Source organism: Musca domestica, unplaced genomic scaffold (genome assembly GCF_030504385.1).
Source record: "Musca domestica strain aabys unplaced genomic scaffold, Musca_domestica.polishedcontigs.V.1.1 64, whole genome shotgun sequence".
In the NCBI taxonomy this organism is placed as follows: Eukaryota; Metazoa; Arthropoda; class Insecta; order Diptera; family Muscidae; genus Musca; species Musca domestica.
Window position 1 is genome coordinate 3613610 of NW_026712373.1, and position 21652 is coordinate 3635261.

The 21652-nt window shown below is 32.4% G+C and overlaps 2 protein-coding genes across 6 annotated transcripts in view; one reads left to right on the forward strand and one right to left on the reverse strand.

Annotated features, from left to right (window-relative positions):
* The window catches only part of LOC101899266 (uncharacterized), a 60206-nt gene extending 46223 nt beyond the window's left edge, over positions 1 to 13983 (forward strand). For 2 of the 3 annotated variants that reach the window (XM_059129662.1, XM_059129661.1), the window contains exons 3-7: positions 1239 to 1344; positions 1414 to 1440; positions 1517 to 1803; positions 3379 to 3564; positions 13080 to 13983. In XM_059129662.1, coding sequence (XP_058985645.1) covers positions 1239 to 1344; positions 1414 to 1440; positions 1517 to 1803; positions 3379 to 3564; positions 13080 to 13205 — 732 coding nt within the window. In that variant the 3' untranslated portion in view covers positions 13206 to 13983. Of the gene's footprint in view, positions 1 to 1238; positions 1345 to 1413; positions 1441 to 1516; positions 1804 to 3378; positions 3565 to 8336; positions 8826 to 13079 lie in introns of all 3 variants that reach the window. The other variant, XR_009343872.1, reaches the window with a different exon arrangement.
* Positions 13984 to 17042: 3059 nt separating this feature from the next.
* On the reverse strand, positions 17043 to 21498 carry LOC101901046 (uncharacterized). Of its 3 annotated transcripts, none has more exons than XM_059129663.1 (5): positions 21193 to 21498; positions 20594 to 20708; positions 20356 to 20521; positions 18755 to 18844; positions 17043 to 18688 (listed from the first exon to the last, which is right to left on the reverse strand). In XM_059129663.1, exons 2-5 carry the CDS (start codon positions 20598 to 20600, stop codon positions 17644 to 17646), a joined length of 1308 nt encoding a protein of 435 aa, XP_058985646.1. In that variant the 5' UTR covers positions 20601 to 20708; positions 21193 to 21498; the 3' UTR covers positions 17043 to 17643. The 3 variants fall into 3 exon arrangements, with proteins under 3 accessions (XP_058985646.1, XP_058985648.1, XP_058985647.1); XM_059129665.1 differs by having other exon boundaries at positions 21131 to 21498; XM_059129664.1 differs by lacking the exon at positions 21193 to 21498 and adding an exon at positions 20817 to 20918.
* Positions 21499 to 21652: the final 154 nt, after the last annotated feature.

Here is a 21652-nt window from a genome sequence, read left to right on the forward strand (position 1 = left end):
ATTCAAATGTGGGTGAGGATCGGGCAATAATAGCGACCTGCTGACAATTTTGCAGTTTTTTGGTCCATTTCAACCCCTAAATATATGGCGATTATCTCCAAAAAGAGTAGGCTTCTATTCTGACCCTCATCTGATCCCCATGCAAAATTTCGTTAGGATCGGGCCATAAATGCGATCTGTATATGATATCCTGATATCCTAACTACTTAGTTTTGTTAGCTGGTGAAATATTACCAAATGTTTAATTCAAAATGAAAATATTCCAAAAATGTGACAAAATTGAAAAAATATAAGAAAATGTTACAAAATCAATATTTTCATCTTTAGAGAGATATTTTTATGCGATTTTTTAGACGTTGTTTCTTTCCTGCCTACAGGCCATTCTGAATTAATGAGAACTGTCGAAATCAGTTCAGCCGTTCTCGACATATAAGAGATTTTTCAAGCATATCTTCTTTGATAGACATATATATCGCACATATTTTGCTATATATCCGTTTTGTTGGATGTTAACATCAATGAAAAGATCAGGAGTAACCTTGTCATGGCTTTGTGATTTCGCCGCGATTTAAAATATTCGCGGTTTAATGAAAAATTTTGAATTTTTTCAACACAAAAGATATGGTCTATTTTACCCGCTAAATATTATCCGATGACCACCCAAATTGGTAGGCTTCTTCCCCGCCCTAAACTCTAGCTACATGCGATGTTCCGCGTCGATTGGTCTATAATTGCGACCTGTATAGCTACTGCAAAATCCGACATTTTTTCAGTTTTTGGTCCATTTCGACCCCTAAATATTATGCGATCATCTCCAAAAGAAATAGGGTTCTATTCTGACCCTAGCCCCACCTCCATTCTAAATTTTGTGAAGATCGGGCCATAATTGCGACCTGTAGAGTGATTACAAATTAACATGGACAGACGGACAGACGGACAGACGGACGGACGGACATACATAGCTAGATCGACTCAGCTCGGCGAGCTAGGAAGATCCATATATACTTTCCTATGTGGGAAACCAATATTTCGTGGTGTTACATAATTTTTGGCCCAATCAAACTTATAATACCTCCAACACATAGTGTTGTAGGGTATAAAAACATTTTTAAAAACATTTTTAAAATTTTTTCCGAAGAAATTTTTTTAATGGCCTTCAGACAAAGAATGAAAGAAAGATTTGTTAAATTTTGATTTGTTTCAAGAGTTTTATTTTATGTTTTTCTTTTAATTTTCAGATTCCAATGGATTTTTATCGTGAACTAAATAACATTACCGATATTTCGGAATTCATAGAAAAATTTATTGATCCCGACAGTATAGATCCAAAACTGGGCATACATGGTAGGTCGGAAATAATTTTCACAAGAAAAAAACATACAACTCTAATCCCCATTTCATATTTCTTTACAGAAAACCTTCGCCGTAATGTTGAAAGAGGTAAATAATACCACATCCTTTTTGCATCCTATATATATTTTATTTAGAACTTAATTTTTCTGTTAACAAATTTCAGCATCTTTTGTCCGAGCCAAGTCAGCCAGTTGTATACCCGAACCAACCGTCGTTGATCTGGCACCCATCAATCCCAAAAATAACTTTTTCCCCAGGTGTACTCGTGTGAAGCGTTGCGGTGGTTGTTGCAACACCCCCTGGATGTCGTGTCAGCCGACTAAAACCGAAATTGTCAATTATCAAGTCTATCGTTATTGCTATGAACACGGGGCGAAATTTTGCGGTTTGGATATAATACCCGTCGAACAACATTTGGAGTGTAAATGTGATTGTCGGGTTAAGCCGACGGTGAGTTTAATTTTTTTTACAAATTGTAGGAAATTATGTTTAGATCTACAAGTGTATATGGGGCCTATGGAAGGTCTTCTAGCAGTGGAATACTTTCAGTAGGTATCCAATATACAGGGTGAGATGAGAAAAGTTTAAATTGCTGCCAAATTCAAATTGCTGTAATTTCTAAACCACTAGTCCGACAGCTGTTAAAATTATTCCAGTGACAGCTCATTATATTGTTTACAAGCGTACAAAAACATTTTGATGACAATTTTCCAAAAAAAATTTATTCGTGATGGAATTCAAGCGTGATAGTGTTTCTTTATATTTGGCTGGAAAACCACAAGTGGCTATGGTTAGAGAACTCCAGCATTTAAATGTGAATAAATCTTTTGTGTCTCGTATCATCGCTCGTTACCGCTCGCTACTAGTAGCGTAGCCCGACGTCAAGGAAGTGGACGGAAGAAAACCGGAACATCTTCAGAAATGGTTTGAAAAGTAAAGAAGATCGAAATCCGCATCGCAGTGGCCGAAAAATGGCTTGTGAGCTGAACATATTGCAATATTTCATTTCATTGAAATTGTAAAAAGTGCAAGAACTTGCACCGCCGCAACAGAAAGAAAATAGATTCAAAAGAGCTAAAGAGTTGCTTCGCTTGGCCGAAAGTGATGAACTGCCGAATTTGGTTTTCTCCGATGAGAAAATATTCGTTGTCCAACAGTTTGTAAACTAACAAAGTGGTCGTGTTGACTTGCCAAAGAGGTCAGCTGAAAATTTGCACCTTCGGTTGGCCACCAGAACTCAAGCGCTGGCCATGGTGATGGCGTGGTCCGCCATAACAGCCGATGGTCGTTCTAGGCTCGTATTAATCGACCAAAGCATCAGAATAAATGCCAAATATTATCGGGAAGATATTCTGGAGGCTGTATTAAAGCCCTGGGCACCCAAACATTTTGGCGCTTAATTTCCAGCGCACAATGGTCACCAAAATCTCCGGATACCAATCCGTTGGACTATTGCGTCTGGAGTATTTTGGAAAGCTGGATTGACACTAAAAAATACCAAAGTGTCGATCATCTCAAGCAAGCGCTTCGCCGGGAATAGGCCAAAATACCGCAGAGCAACATTCGGACAGCGTGTGACGGTTTCATTGCCCGTTTGAAGGGCAAAATTCGTGCCAAAGAGGACCAATTCGAACAAATCTAAACTTATTCTAAAATGTGATGCTATTTCCGACATGTTTTACTTTCATTCAATAAAATTTAAAAACAAATGTAAAAATTGTGGCGTTTGACTTTGTTGCAGTTTTATTATCTCACCCTGTATATACACCATGTAACACAAAATCAGACATTTAAAAATTAATGACAGAACAATGTTGGCTTGTGTGTTCGGGATACCGTAGTATTTATACATATAATTGAGTTTATGGGCGAGTAGAGAAAAGTAGATTCCTTTACTTACTCTCTCTCTCTCTTTCCAAGTACACAAAAATTTCCAATAAAAAAATTTCTGAATGTGGTTATTTTTTAGCAATTTTAGCTCAAATGAATTAAATAAATCTCATACACCTCTTCTTATCCCTCCAGGATTGCAATGCCTATCAAACCTATGACGAGTGTCGCTGTCACTGTACAAACACAGAGGCTCGTGACAAGTGCCTGGAATTGGAACACAAAGATTGGGATGAGAATTCGTGCCGCTGTGTCTGTCGACATCCTGAGAATTGTACAACCGGTTCCTATTATGATGAGAACCAATGCAAATGTCTTTTGGTGCGTATAAAACCGATACTAGTCTAATACGATATCTGTAAAATAGACGAACAACTTATTTTTTTGTATTTTGTTTTTTATATTATTTGTTAATTGTTATTGTTTATATCTGTTGAAATATGTGTTATATATTATTTTTTGTATGTTGTTATATATTATACACTAAAATATGTATCGTCAATGGAATTTGTATGTTTACAAATTGGTTATGTATTTTGTTATAGTTTATAAATGGGGTAGGGTTTTTGTAGATTGAAATCTTTTAAACACAAGGTGAAGGGACTTATTATTATTTAGATATAAATATTTGTAGTTATATTTTAAATAAGTAAGAAAGCTTATGGAACAAAATCCTACAGACAACGACATTGATAGTTATTGACAGTACCCAGTGATTTCACTTGAATTTTACATCTGATATGAAAGGACAAATCTGAATATTCTTTCAGAATTGAAAAGGATTAATACCACTGTGCTACAAAATTCAAAAATTTTAATAATTACAGGAAAAACATGTTGATGAGAAAAAGAAAAGGAAAAACACGTTGATAATGAAAAAAAAAGATAGAGGACACGTGTATCGACGTTTTTTAAATTTTAAAGTAGATTGGAGAGACTAGTTCCACCCCTAAACTTTTTTTTAAATTTTCGGATGATGATTCCTCGGATAACTTTCATTTTAGGTATATAATGTTTTCGGCAATATTTCTGATAATAATACGGGGACTAAAGGGGTATTTTGTGGCCATTTTTTTTTCCAAATATGGTTACAAATATAAAGTTTATATCGCCAAGTAGATTGGGGAGCAAGTTCCACCGTTTTTTTTTTAATATTCGGATTAAGATTCCTTGGAGTATTTGAATTTTAGACATATAGTAGCTTCGGCAATATTTCTGATAACAATACGAGGATTTAAGGATATTTTTGGTAATTTTTTTTAAATATGGTTTAGAATTCATAACAAGACAAAATATTCTAAAACATAATAAAAAAAAATAAAATTCTACTTAAGATCTACACAAAACTTCAAAAATCCAAACCTTACCTAAACGTCAGATATCCATAAACATTCAAAACACATGTTAATTCATACTTTTTGTGAATTAATCTTGTATTTATTCTCCTACAAAGAATCATTCTATACAAATGACGAAATATACAAAAATATTCTTCATCTAATTTTTATATAAGTCACCAAAAAAACCTCAATTTCGATTATTCATCGAGAAAATGCTGTAATCATTGTTGCCGAAAAGACGCTAAAATATTTCCTTATTTTTGATAAATATTTCCTCTACCTTTTTTATACTCTTACTCATATGGCTACAGAGGATATATATCATTTGATACGGCCAACATGCGCCTCATCGAAATAACGGTTTTAGACCCTACGTCTCTTTGGACCAAATCCGTTTCAAGACATTTGGAGTTGATCTAGCGATGTTCGTCCGTCTGGCTAGTACGCACGATAACTCTCAAAGGGAGTGTCCGATTTGATCCAAACTTGGTACATTGTAATATTATTATCAAACTTAGATCGAATTCTGAGATGGAATATTTCTGTCTGCTTCTTCTGGTCCACCTCCCCCACAAAATGTCAACATTTTCAAAGATAATAATTTACTGTATAGAAATAGAGAGGATAATCCGATTTTGCTCCAACTTTGCAGATCCTAATATTTGCATCAGATGCAAAAATGGACAATATCGGTCCACTCCATCAAGTACCTCTCCCACAAAGGGTCAACATTTAATTATAACTTTTATAAAATGTGATGTAAGTATCCGATCGCCTTCATATTACAGACATCACAATATTTTTATTATCCAAGGTCTAGAGTGAAGATGGAATATATAGGTCCACTCATGGTACAATGAATTCAAGGTAGGGCAGAACTACCATATGATTTAATTTTTTTTATTTTTCTGGCTTAATATGTCAACTTCATTTGCTTATGTGTGTGTCTTCTTTTCAATAATAAAAAATTGTTCAGAAAATATTCAAATTCGGATGTTTTCAAAATGCTTATTGCAACGAATGCATCGACAAAATCTACAGTTTTTGTCGCGAAATAAACCATAAGAGATATATAGAACATGATATTGAAAAGAAATTTTCACCATTCATTCAGTTTTCGCGGTTTCAAATTATTTATTCAAAATAAATTCAACAATTTGTTTGCTTTTTTATTGTTTTGATAGTAATTCTGACATTACAAGCCAAACAGGTAGACCTCTATACTTGCAATTTTTTCAAAGTTGACCTACCTTCTCTTCATTGTACCATGGGTCCACTCCTTCTGGCACCTCCCCCACAAAAGATTGAAATTTTCAAAAAATATTTTTTGCACAGAAAGAGAAACGGTATTCCGATTCCAAGAGCTAGGTCAGGTGCGAAAATGGACAATATCGTTCCACTGCATCAAGTACCGTCCCCACAAAGGGTCAAAATTTTGAATAATTTTAACTCTCATAAAATGTGTTGTAAGAGTCCGATTATCTATAAATTGCACACATCCCAATTTTTAAGATGGAGTATATCGGACCACTCCTTCTAGCACCTCCCCCACAAAAGGTCACAATTATCAAACAAAAAAAATTTCTGCACAGAAAGGGAAGCAATAATCCAATTCTGCTCTAACTTTGCAAATCCTAATATTTTCGTCAGTTCTAGGTCAGGTGCGAAAATGGAAAATGAAAATAATATAAGGGTCAATTTTTTGAATAATTATAACGTAAATATGATGTAAGATTCTAATAGTCTTCAAATTTCACACATCCCAATATTTGTATTAACCCAAGATCTGGTATTAAGACGGAGTATATCGGTCCACTCCTTCTTGTACCTCCCCCACAAAAGGTCGAAATTTTGAATATCCATTTAGCACATAAAATGGGAAATTAACATCCGATTCCATTTACACTTGGCACATCTGAATTTTTTTATCAAAAGAGGATATGTTATAAAGACGGTAGAGATCGGACCATCCCTTCTGGTACCTCACCCACCAAGTATCAAAGTTTTGAATAACCAAAACGTTTATAAAATCCGAAATAATCATCAGGTTCTCTTTATATTTCACACATACAAACATTTTTGCTAACGAAGATCTGTTGTGATAATGGGAAGTATCGACCCTCTCTTTCTGGTACCTTCCTCACAAAAGGTCGAAATTTTCAATAACCATTGAGCTAATAAAACACGAAATTGATATCCGATTTCATTCAGACTTGGCACATCTCAATATTTTTATCAACACAATATATGTTATAAAGATGATAGAGATCGGACCATTTCTTCTGGCACCTCCCCCACAAAAGGTCAAAGTTTTGACTAACCAAAGCGATTATAAAATCCGAAATAAGCATCCGGTTCCATTCATATTCTACACATCCCATTATTTCTACTAACACAAGATCTGCTATGAAGATGGGAAATATCGGTCCACTGCATCTTGTACCTCCCCAACAAAGGGTCAACATTTTGAGTATCCATGAAGCTCATAAAACACGAAATCAACATCCGATTCCATTCAGACTTGGCACATCTCAATAATTCCATCAACATAAGATCTTTTATAAAAATGATGGAGATCGGACCATTTCTTCTTGTGCCTCCCCCACAAAGGGCCAAAGTTTTGAATGTTTTGTTCTTTACAACTTGCTTTATTTAAATATTTCTTTTAACCAGAATACTGATATGAATATTTAATTCATCGAAATTTATGATTTCGCATAAAATTGGATATAAATGTTCGATTTCCTTCAAATTTTGTACATACCAATATTTTTGTCGGTATTAGATGAAGTATAAAAATGGAATACTTCGGTCCGCTATATCTGTTACCTCACGGATATTTTCACATTTTTCAAAAATTTGCACATATCTCATATTAAGTAAAGGAAGTAGTCGATATAGGCCAAATCTGGCACGTTTTAATATTTTTACAAGTCTTAAGTCAGAAACGAAAATAAAGGTCAACATTCAAAATAATCATAACTCAAGGCTGGGGGTATACATCTGTCGGTAAAACCGACTGATACTATTTTAATTGTTTTTAGTACATTTTAGTTCTTTTCGTATTCTTTTAGTACGAATTTCCAAAACTCAACCTTATTACACGCCTACGCACCAGACTGATTCTCGTGCAAAATTTCAAGATTCTAGAGTCAGTCGTTTCGTCTGGGCGTTGATTCCTGTTATTTCACTCTTTTTTATATGTTCGAGATAGAGTGTGCCAGTACTTTCAATATTCACACTAGTTTGATACAAAAAAGAACCTTCCAAAATGCAAAATTTTGACGTTTGGGCATGACTGGATCTGGGACGGATTTCATACAAAGACACACGTTTTCTAAACCCTTTCAGGAAAATCTTTGTGTATATCAAAAGCAGGGTGCATAAAAATCGTTAAGTTCGGCAACATCAAAAATAAAATTTTATGCAAATCGGTGTGCGGAATATGGCCCTTTGTTGTACATTTTTGGTAGGAGTGGGAAATTGTGACGGAAACCTTAAATGTATAATTGGAACATATACCATGGATCAAAAAAAAAACCAGATTAAACGTCAATCTGTATTTTCGTATTGGTTTCTATTTTGTTATTTTCCCATAATTTTATATATTATGTATATAAATATAAATTGATATTTTGTATATACATAAAAAATCTATACATATGTAAATATATGAGTGTAAAAATGTTATAAAATTTTACATGTATTTTTTTGTGTTTTGTTTTTTTCTTTTGTTTTGTTCTTTTTTTGTAGATATCTTCCATTGGCAGCGTTGATGGAAGTGAAGTGAATTAAAATCCGCACACTCACACACAAGAAATAATATGCAACTATTTACATACACATGCAAAATACACACAAACACATAGAAGTCCTTACACCCAATTAAATTAGTTTAAAACACCATCTGCAAGATATCGGGATTTAAAGATGTTTTGTTTCTTGCCAAAATACATTTTCTTTTCTTGTTTTGAAATTAAAATGCAATATCGAACATTTTTTGTATTTTTTGTGTTAGTCAGCCAGCCAGCCATTCATTAGATATTTTGTGATTTGCATTCAAAATGTGTCCACAACCATTTGATTTTTTATTTTATTGATCGTTTAATTGTATCCGCACAATAATGATTTTTTTATGAATTAACAAAAACGAAAAAACAAACTACTGAGTAAATTGTTGTTGTCGTTGTTGTTGTGATGGGTTAACACGCATTTAATTTTTGTTATTGAAATTACCCATGAGTAAGTAAGAATTTTTTGTATTATTATTACTTGTTTTCTTTAAGGTATTTTTATTTAAATATGCAACAATTTATTAATATTATTTTTTATGAATCATTTTATTTTATTATTATGTTTTAAGTTTTTATTAATGAGAAGTAGTCATTGAGTACGTATACTTATTGAAATGCCGATCCGATCTCTGTAACGTATACGCTCCCTTTTAAACTATTGCCACGACGCCTATTGAATCGTAATACATACCGACATTCAGACGATTTGGAAAATAAAACGGGTAAAGAAAGTCCTAAAGTCGGGCTGGGCCGACTTTATGATACCCTACACCACTTTGCATATTTAGTAAAGCTTCACATGACAAACAAACGTTTTTTCTGGCGAATTTGTTAGAATTATATCATACCAGCTAAGATTAACTACTAAGATAACTATAATTTAAAGTCCAAAGGACTAAATTTGCCAAGGCATTTGTATCTTTTCAATTAGGGCTTGTATTACCCATTTGGTGTACAATTAACTTGAAATAAAGATATATGGGAGTTATATCCAAATCTGAACCGATCTCGATAAAATTTGGCAAAGGTATTTCTGAGCTGTATTTAATACATATGTCTACTTTTCGGCAATATTTAGTGGGCGTTGTTTTAGTTTTCCACTTCGTTCGTTACACCTCTAAACATGGTGGCTTCTTAAAAGAATTTAGAGTCTTAAAAATATTTTTTTAAATTAAAAACAAGTAAGCAAAGGCTACAGTCGAGCGGGGCCGACCGTTGAATACCCTACAACACTATAATAAACGATACAGTTTATATAGACGAGATACTCGAAAGAATTCCACAAGATATTGTGACAAATAATAAAAGAAAACCATCAGGTTTCGTTCTCTAATTTTCGAATAATAGCAACTTTAACTAATTTGCTTATTTCCAATTTATTGGAAGATGTCGCTGGTCCATTCCATTTTCGTATTTTGTCTACAAAAGTTGGCAAACTCCTTCACACATTGAATATTTTTGGATGGCCATCCAAAACTGCTTGGCTTTTGCAATGTCCGGTAACCCCCACTCAAATATGCGTGAGGACCGGACGATAATTACGACCTGCGGACAATTTTGCAGTTTTTGGTCCATTTCAACCCCTAAATATATGGCGATCATCTCCAAAAAGAGTAGGCTTCTTTTCAGACCCTCATCTTATCCCCATGCAAAATTTCGTAAGGATCGGGCCATAAATGCGATCTGTATATGATATCCTGATATCCTAACTACTTAGTTTTGTTAGCTGTAGAAATATTACCAAATGTTTAATTCAAAATGAAAATATGCCAAATATATGACAAAATTGAAAAAATATGAGAAAATTTTACAAAATCAATATTTTCATCTTTAGAGAGACATTTTTATGCGATTTTTTAGACGTTTTTTGTTTCCTGCCAAGAAGCCATTCTGAATTAATGAGAACTGTCGAAATCAGTTCAGCCGTTCTCGACATATAAGAGATCTTTCAAGCATATCTTCTTTGTTAGACATATATATCGCACATATTTCGCTATATATCCGATTTGTTGGATGTTAACATCAATGTAAAGGTCAGAAGTAACCATGTCATGGCTTTGTGATTTCGCCGGGATTTAAAATATTCGCGGTTTAATGAAAAATTTTGAATTTTTTCAACACAAAAGATATGGTCTATTTTACCCGCTAAATATTATCCGATGACCACCCAAATTGGTAGGCTTCTTCCCCGCCCTAAACTCTAGCTACATGCGAAGTTCCGCGTCGATTGGTCTATAATTGCGACCTGTAAAGCTACTGCAAAATCCGATATTTTTTCAGTTTTTGGTCCATTTCGACCCCTAAATATTATGCGATCATCTCCAAAAGAAATAGGGTTCTATTCTGACCCTAGCCCCACCTCCATTCTAAATTTCGTGGAGATCGGGCCATAATTGCGACCTGTAGAGTGATTACAAATTAACATGGACAGACGGACAGACGGACAGACGGACAGACGGACGGACGGACATACATAGCTAGATCGACTCAACTCGGCGAGCTAGGAAGATCCATATATACTTTCCTATGTGGGAAATCAATATTTCGAGGTGTTACATAATTTTTGGCCCAATCAAACTTATAATACCCCCAACACATAGTGTTGTAGGGTATAAAAAAGTCAAAACCTAAAAAAATATTAAAGAAAATTCAAAATATCTTAAATAATCTGTAATTTTAATTTTATTTAATACTACGTTTATTGTTTTGATGGCTTTAAAAAGAAAACATGTCAACATCTCAAAAAATATTAAAAAATATTAAAAAAAATTCAAAATTAAAAAATATTTTTAAACATAATTTAGCAAAATTTAATATCTCAAACATTCAAAATTTTTAAAAAATATTTGTTTAAAATTCAATATTTTAAAAAAAAATCTCAATAAACATTTTAAAAAAAATCCACCATTACAAGGAGAAGCCAACAAATATTTAGAAAAAAATTAAAAATTAAAAAAAAATGCTTTAAAAAATTTGGGTCATAAAAAATGTTTTTAAAAAATTCTAAATCTCAAAAACTGTTTTCAAAATTGCTAAAATTATAGCTCACAAAAAAATCCACGTTTATAGCCTAGGTAACACCTCAAAAATTCAAAATATTTTAAATAATCAGTAATTGTAATTTTTTCTTTTTTTTTAAATACTACGTTTATTGTTTTGGTAGCTTTAAAAATAACAACATCTCAAAAAATATTAAAAAAAATTCAAAATTAAAAAATATACAATAAATAACAAAATTTAATATCACAAATATTCAAAATCTTTTAAAAAATATTTGTTTGAAATTCAATATTTAAAAAAAATCCAAAATTTTGATATCTCAAAAAATATCAAAACATTAAAAATCTTTGAAAAAAAAAATATTTGTATAAAATTCATTATTTTTAAAAATCCACAATTATAACGTTGGTTGTATCTCAATAATATTTAAAAAATCTAAATCCCAAAATATATGTATTTTTAAAAAATTCCAAATCTCAATAAATGTTTTTAAAACGTTCACCATTACAAGGAAACGCCAACAAATATTTAGAAAAAAAAGAAAATTAAAAAATTTGGGTCATAAAAAATGTTTTTAAAAAAAATCTAAAATGTTTTTAAAAATTAAAAAATTCCAAATCTCAATAAATATTTTTAAAAAATCCAACATTACAAGGAGACGCCAACAAATATTTAGGAAAAAAATGAAAATTTAAAAAATATGCTTTAAAAAATTTTTGAAAACCTGTTTTCAAAATTGCTAAGATTATAGCCATGGCGGCCTCTAAAAAAATAGTTTTTAAAAATTTAAAAATCTCAAAAAAAAAAAATCCACGATTATAGCCTAGGTAACCCCTCGGAAAATATTTTAAGAAATCGCTCAAAAAAATAAAATAAAATAATTATTCTTAAAAATCCAAAAAAAAAGTTCCCATCTCTGATTTGTGTATGTGCAATGGATTTATTAATACAAATTTTGGCAAAGAGATGAAAAACCCCCCAAAAAATTCCATGACGTTTTTGCACAACCTTCAACGAAAATGACCTTCAAAGAAATGTTTACGTTTTGGATGAAAAAATCCAAGTAAATTACCTGCAAAAATGGCCAATTTATTCCCACGATTTGATAAAGTCGTAATTAAATACAATAATTCTTCATTAGATTGGGTTTTTTGGGTATGGTATTTAAAAAGCTAAATTGGTCAAGGTTGATAATACTAATAAAACGGTTTGGTTTCCCGGAAATGGTTGGAATACAACATTCTGCATACGTATGGTTTGCTACTAAATTCAGCTTGACTGTCCTTTTGATCTAAATGCTTTCTTTATAACCAATTTTATTCCAAACAAAGCCAAGCGAAATGCTTATTCGCATTCAATTCAAAATTAATATTCAAAAGTGTGTTAATATAAGTTATTGTTGCATATTTAAAGTAAAATACAAATTCTTTAATTCAACTGTATATATATACTCCCCAAAATTTGCATGATCTTGCGTGTTCTATATAACATTCTAAAAATTTTATTTGGATCTCAATTAAAAAATTATTGCATGAATTTGATGTGGAAATGGTCAAAATTGAGTATTCATGGAATTTATTATTATTCGGATATCTATTAAAAACAATCTTACTTCTCTATCTATTACTATCGTAACATTACTTTATAATATAATTAAAAAAACTTGGAAATTTATTAATTTTTGTATTTTTCCATTTTTTAGCTATCAACCAATGCAGAGAACAGTGATGACATTGCGGTGGCTCCCTTATCCCTGGCGGATCGTCGACGTTTCATTGTCAAACCAATACCGGTCGATGCCGACAATAGCACAATTTATCAAGTATAATTATCCAGCTTACTTTAATAATTAACGTGTAATTTGTTCCATTTAAGTAATTGTTTTTTAATTATTTTCTTAAGCATTTATATAATAATTACAAAATATTTAGTTTAAAGTCGAAAAATTTAATGCCACATCATGACATTGTAGTGGCATCAATTAAAAATTATTAAATGTAGATTCAAATTTCTTTGGCAATTTTGTTGTTAATAATTCCAGAAAAAAATAATTTAGTGAAGATTGTGAAAAATAATTTTCAATGTAAACTAAAATGTCCTTTTAAATGTTGTCCAGTTAAAATTTCAAAGTTTACCTTCCAAATCATGAACGTGTTTTTTCTTTGTCTCAACACATATCTTGTTATCATATCAGTATTTAATACAATTATAATTTAAAAAATAATAATTATAAGTTCGTAAAAATATATATAGTGTCATAAAAATATATACATATCTTAAAAAAAAACACACCTAAATAACAAAACATTACAAATACCTCTGAAACGCGCAAAAAAATTTCCAAAATTGTAAAGCTGTTTTTACATTGGTCCACCCCAATACGTAACATGTTACTTTAGAAATTTAGAAAAAAAAAGAAAATATATTTGTTTTAATATTATACATAGTCATTGTTCTAACATAGCATATGTATCATTTTTGTATTTATGTACTTTAGTGTATTTTTAGTTGAAATTTCCACATGTTAACAACCATAGGCTATAAATAAAGTAAAATAAAATAAATGAAAACAAATATTTCTTTCAATAAAATTTTCAAAATATTTTTTGAACATCTCACTCATAAAAAATTCTTAAAAATTCACGATCAAGGCTATGGTGACCTTTCAAACTAAATGCCATTGCTATAGAGTACATGTTATGACTTTGGTAAGTTAAAATCGTGTGAAGCATATACAGGGTGAGGTAAAAAAACAAACAAAAGTCAACAAAGTTAAAAGCCATACTTTTTACATTTTTTTTTAAATTTTGTTTTATTTATTTTATTTTTATTTATTTTCAATTAGTACAGAAACCTAGCCGACAGGGCCATGGACGGTTCAAAAAACTTCTATACATGACTATTGAATTGAATGAAAGCAAAAAATGTCGGGAATTTTAGAATAAGTTTAGATTTTTTTTGAATTGGTCACCTTTGGCACGAATTATGGCCTTCAAACGGCCCGAATGTTGCTCTGCGATATTTTGGCCCATTCCTGGCGAAGCACTTGCTTGAGGTGATCGACACTTTGGTATTTTTAGTGCCAACCTTACTTTCCAAAATACTCCAGACACAATAGCCCAACCGATTGGTATCCGGAGACTTTGGTGACCATTGTGCGCTAGAAATGAAGCGAGAACATCATTTTCTAACGATTCTTGGGTAGCGCGTGCTAAGTGCGATGGTGCTGAGTCCTGTTGGAATGTCCAAGGTCTGCGGTCAAAATGTTTGCGTGCCCTCCAGAATATTTTCTAATCGGAGAAAACCAAATTAGGCAGTTCACCATTTTCGGTCAACTCTTTAGCGCTTTTGAGTCTATTTTCTTTCTGTTGCGATGTAAGTTCTTGCACATTTTTGAATTTCAATGGCTTTACCCCGTGCTCATTTTTCAATATTTGCCGAATGGAATAATGCGATATGTTCAGCTCACGAGCCATTTTTCGGCCACTGCGACGCGGGTTTCGATCAAGTCGCTTCTTTACTTTTCAACCATTTCTTTTGATGTTGCTGTTTTCATCCGTCCAATTCCTTTACGTCGGGCTACGCTACCAGTATCACGGTATCAAACGATTTATTCACATTTAAATTCTAGAGTGCTCTAACGATAGCCACTTGTGGTTTTCCAGCCAAATGTAAAGAAATCACACTATCACGCTTGAATTCCATCACGAATAACATTTTTTGTGGAAAATTCTCTCCAAAATGCTTTTGTACGCTTGTAAACAATACAATGAGCTGTCACTAGAATAATTTTAACAGTTGTCGAACGAGTAGCGTAGAAATGACAGCAGTCTGAAGATGGTTGCAGTCCTTTCATCTCACCCTGTATATGGGAACAATATCTAAATTTGGACCGAGTATCACTAATTTAAATAGGGTGAGCCCTTGGGCCAAACAAATGATTTGTTCAAAATTTCTTTGCGCCTGGTTAATAAATGCGACCTATACTTTGTTCACAAAAAATAATTAGATAAGCGGAATGACATACATATATAAATCGACTCAGAATGCGATTCTATATGGATGATCAAAAGGAACCATGGGTCTTCTCGCTTCCTTCTTCTTGTTACAAACAGATGCACACCACAATGTGGTGTAGAGTAAAAAAAATATTTTATAAAAATCCACGACTTGATGGTCTCTCAGGAATATTTTATAAAAATCCACAACTTGATGGTTTCCCAAAAATATTTTCTAAAAATCCACGACTTGATGGTCTCTTAAAAACATTTTATAAAAATTCACGATTTGATGGTCTCTTAAAAATATTTTATAAAAATTCACGATTTGATGGTCTCTCAAAAATATTTTATAAAAATCCACGAATTGATGGTCTCCCAAAAATATTTTATAAAAATCCACAATTTGATGGTGTCTTAAAATTTTTTTTATAAAATCTTTCAAAAATATTTTCTAAAAACCCACGACTTGATGGTCTCTTAAAAATATTTTATAAAAATCCACGACTTGATGGTATCTAAAAAATATTTAAAAAAAATTGAAGACTTGATGGTCTCTCAGGAATATTTTATAAAAATCCACGATTTGATGGTCTCAAAAATATTTTATAAAAATCCACGATTTCGTTCCAAAAGAATTCTTAAAAATCCACAATATCTATATCTCCATCTCCACAAACTTTCCTAAAACTGATCATGTTGATAGCAGCTGTTTAAAACTATTAAAAAAATTCTTGAACTTTCCCAAAATTATTTATAAAAATCAAAAAATGTTCTTCAAAATCTGCAATCTGGCTTTCAAAAACATTCTATAAATCGTCCAATTATTTTGAAGATCGTTCATTTGTTTGTTTTTTTAATTCACGATTACAGCTTGATGGAATGGCAATGAATGTTTGAAATAAATCCTCTATCGGTTAATAAATCCTCTACTTTTATATTTTTTTATAATTGCTCGTTTATTTAATATATATATTTTTTGTAAAATAAATGAAATATAAAAATATTTGTATTAATGGATTTATAACAAATATAATTATAAATTTATTTCTTTAAAATATGATTGAAGATTTTCAATCTTAAGTTTACTTTTTTAAAAACAACTACTAGATCAAAAAAATAAATGCATGGAAAATATCGTTTCATACTAAATATATATATGAGGAAATATCAGTTTAGATATGATTTTTTTATAAATAAGGAAAAAAACAAAAGGTATTTAAGGATTATAAAAAATAAAGAAATTTTCAGTATAGAAAAAAGATGCATAAAAAATAAAATATTATTGCCAAGTACTACTGGGTTTGTTTGGTTATAAAAAAACATAGTAGTTGTAAGATATGACAAGTTTTTTTTGTGAATATGACACAATTGATAAAAATTATGTATTTAATTATACATACTTAATAATTTGCAATCAAAAAAATAAATATGAAATTTATGAAAGAAAAATAAGAGGCATTAAAATGTACTTCTATTTTTCTTTGGGGAAAATCATGTCTTAATGTCCGCTACACTTAATCTTGAACTTACGGAGTAGTTTTTAAACAACATTAGATCTCTATACTGGAGGTAACTCTATCCAACATGTTCCCTTCTTAAGGGAAAATGCTGAAGAGAGTTATTTGTTAATAAAATTAAGAAATACACTTTTAAAATGTAATATCTAACAGCTTCCACTAAAATTTCGATTCGAATGAAAGGATTTAAAATTAGGATACATATATGTACCTATGTGCTATGTATTTGGCCTGGGCTAAATCATTGCATTCGAATCGAAATATATTTTTAAATTCACGACCTTAAAATTTTGTATAAATGAATAAAAATCCACAACTAAAATTCGAAAACAATTGGCATTAAGTTTTTTTGGGAAAAATCTAATTTCCCTCTTTTTAAAATACACATTTTTTTCGAATGTAAACATATATAAATTATTATTTTTGTAGAGAGGAATATTGCCGGATTTTGCATTGGGTATCATTTTATCTCCTCCTTAAAACCCAAAATTTACAAATATGTTTTTTTCGAATTTTAATTGGAACTAATATTAAATTCTAATAATTATTTAATAACTTTAAAAAAATAGTTTTATTTGTGTGCAGGATGACCCTAACGAAAACTTGTCATAATCTACAACATGCAACCACTGGAAATTAATTTGATTAACCTATTCAAAGAAAATCTAACTCTAAAACTAAAGTCTTTGAGAATTTGAGCAGTTAAACGAGACCATAAAATATTAAAAGAATTAAAAAAAAAGTGAAATCATAACCTCAAACTGCGTGCGGCACTACGCTTGGGTGCGGGTGGAGCTTGAGGTGAGTTATTTAAACGTTTCATGCCCGAAGCAGTACCCATCAAAGAACGGGGTTTACGTTTTGGCGTAGCAGGTGGAGTATGGGTAAATTTCGTGGGTGTTCGTAAATTGGCAACCGACAAATCCTCCAATGAGGTATGCCCTCCCTGCAATGGATCTTCATCATTAAGCAATGTTGTTGTAGCGTCCGATGGTAGTTGTCCACCAGCAATAGGTTCTATAACAGTTTCCTCAATATGCTCTTCCTCCATGTGTTGCGTTTGTGTCTCATTTGTCTGGGCCTCATCGGCCGTCAGAGCAAATTGTGACATCAAGTTACGACGAGTTGGAGTAGTTGCCACAATTGAACCATTTAGCGATTCATATATTATCAAGGCAAACTGCAATTGATTATCTTCCAATTTGCGACGATATGAAATGCGTACGCGTGTCTCTAACTCTGAACGATCACGCCATAGAGCACTACGTTGTTTGGCCATTACATTATTGTTACGCAAACGCATTACACCCTTCACTTCTAAATAACGCAGAGGAGTGTACAATGCCTCCATGACTTCCAATTCATCTTCTTCACTGGACGAATCATCCAAGAGGGTACGTACGCCACCTTCAATATTTTTATTCCGTTTACTGGTAGACGGTGCTGTGGGTAAACGTTTTAGATAACTAAAATTACCCGAATGTGTGCGTTTTAAGCGATGTCTTCGCATCATTGTTTCGTTGTTATCGATTTCTTCATCCTCGGATTTCCTATCATGCTCCTTTACAGCACTTGATGGAGGCGTAAGGTTACCAATTTCCAATGTACTGGTGTTACATTTTTCCGGTGTGTGTATGTAGGCCCCTGCACCAAATAAATTTGCCGACGATGATATCGTCGTAGGTTGTTCATTATCTTCAACATCACTGTCGGCATAGGATTTTAATGGTACCATATCTGGTACTCGATTGATAGGATGTACATGATCGATCGGCTTGGTCGAAATTACTTTCCTGGTAATGAAAATACAGGTGGGGTTAATAAAGTATTAGGTTTAAAAGATAAAATTACGGTCTTACGTGCGCATGTGACTGGTTTTTGTTTCGATGGGACCGCATACCTCTGCGTCCAGAAATTCGGTATGTTCAAATTGATTGTTCACTTCATGTCTGAAAGAAAACGGTATTTTTAAAAAAAAATATAATATTATAATTCTGCCAAGGTGGTGACATAATTGTTCGGCAGGCAAAACATTTATGCAAAGGTGTCTGGTAAAATGGGGACATTAATAACCTCCACCATAAGAAAGCCCAACCAATTCGTTGCAAATAGAGCGGATTCGATGCCGATCTTAATTTAATATATCATCCATTGAAGGACGTCTAAAACTGGCGACGAATGGCCCACCTACTTCAGACTTAGTAGACCTTTAATAGACCCCCTCCTTATTTGACACTTGGTTAGAGCCAAGACAATCTGTCGTTATCTGACAATTCCTGCTCATACAATAATAAACTTCATAGCTATCTCAACAGAAGTTACAATTGCGGGAGCAGTTACCCGATTTTTTATTTACTATGACACTTTGGGGCTTGGAGACATCAGTGGCACGGCCGCATCCAGCGCTTTTTGCTTCAGAGGCAATGAATTATCCGCCTTGTTTTTAGTGGCAGAATTTTGAAGTACTTCTTCAACATTACTTCTTTATATTCTATAGTTATAGCACATCGGGTTTCCCGCATTCCTCACCTTCTCCCTCAAAAGCATCAGAAACAGGGGCTTACTTTATAGGTGGGCGTTCAGAACAGGCCCGTTCAGCATCTCTCCTGGGATGTTTTGAGCCTTTCCTGACAGGCCGTCACCCTGATGTAGCCATCAATTTCAAGCTTTATCTTTAGACAAATGCGAAATTGATATTTAGAGATGTTGTCCTTGCAATAATAGCCTTACCAAAGTGAGGATGACAAGTCGCGATTCAAATATAAAAGGTTTTGAGTGTATAGTTTAGGGATTATCGACTGCATAGTTCAATTCGCAAAAATCCAATGCAAATAAACACAACCCATTGATGTCTACGTTAAAATAATAATTCTTTTGAAGGTGTCTACGTTCCAAATCAAAAGGTTAATAAATTTCACTCCTTGTCCGGGAATTCTAGAAAAAATATGGGTATTACTTTCTTAACATTAATTTATCTTTCTTTCCGCAGACGTTAGGTGAACCTATAATTTTAATAGCTGTAGTAAAATGAGCAAAATGCGTAGGACTAGGATATCATTCTTTATCCATATCCTCAGATAAGGTCGGTAATTGTCCTTTGACTTAGAAAACATTAATCCAATGATGTATGAATTCCAAAGCTGAACTCATACAAATATAAAGCTTACTTAACTAGTGACTACGATTTAAAACGTCTGTGAAAGTCATGCACATACAAATTTGATTATCGCTTTCGAAGCTTAGAACTAGCATATATAATTTCTAATGAAATCTGAAATTGATAATGTAGAGTATCGGTAATATTTGTTGTCTTGATAAAAAGTTTAACTAGCAACTATATCAAATCTATTGTGGTCCCAAAGCATCATTCATGTCACCTCTGGATTAATTTTTTTGCTATTAGTTCATAGATCTGCATACTCTTATTGCACTCTAAGGAGCAAAACTTTACACGACCTACCTTAAGTAATCATGAATTTTATTGGCACCACGCACAGTTCTTCCATACCAATCGATTACACTGTTTGGAGCCAAATGGTATTTAAAGTCAATGCTGCTTTGCTGAAATAGTTCCAAGTATTTGGTCAAAACATCTCGGGCCTCGGTTGCAGCATTATTCTGGCGAGCTGCAAAACAATAAAAAAGGCAAATAATATGTTTGATTTCTTTTTGTTAAACAGATAACAGGAAAAACTAACCTTCCATGCTGTTTGGCTTTGGAATAACAAACCGGCCGTGTGCGTCGGTGCGATCTCGTAGGCAATCTTAGACAAAATATACCGGAACAAAATACTGTTATTTCATCAACGAGTTCTGTATTTATAAAGAAAATGTATAGTTTATTGTGTAATTCCAACAGTATAGTATTTAGATTTCTATTTTTTATTAGAGAAAACTGCAGCAGCTGCCAACACTTCACACCTCAAATAAAACAATAAGAACGACGAACCAAACCACCTCAGCTGCTATCTGCTATTGAGTGTCACACTGATGTCAGAATGAAGAGAAATGCAAAGAGAGAAGACAAGCAACAAAAAAAACAATGGCAACGGCAATGTAAACAACAACAATATAAAAACACCCCTTAATGATGGGAGAGAGAGAGAGTGTTAGGTAAAAATCTCAGCAATGGAAATATTCTTATAAAAATCCCTCGCTATTTAGGAAATATGTATTTTTTTCCAAGTACCTATAAGGATTTCGACCTTATAATCTTTAAGAATATGTAATCTTACCAGGTAAATATAGCTAATTATCTTTGTTTCATAATATTACAATATTTAATGCAAACACTCACACACACACGTTCGATCTTTTACATGCATTCACCAACACCAAGCCAAAAATACGTTGAATTTTTCATCGAAGTTTTCACACACAATTTTAAGTTATTTATATATTTCAATAATGTCGTTTATTTGTACACAATATTCTTCTTTGTTTAATTTATTATCCAATTCACATTTTGTGATAATCTTGCAAGGAAGAGGATTATATTATTAACACAAAATGAAGAAATCCTGGTGGTGCGTGACAATGTTAAAAAAAGAAAATGACAGATATGTTGGCGCGTCACACAGCTGTCATCCGAGGGAATCAATCAACTGCGAAAAGTGTGTGAAGAAGGAATCGAAAATAGTTCTAAAGTAATCGTATGTTTACATTCAAGTACTTTATTGTGATTACCACTGATTAATGATTTATGGGACGTGAAGTGTTTAAAATGTAACTAAAATGGTAGAAACGATTCGAAAATA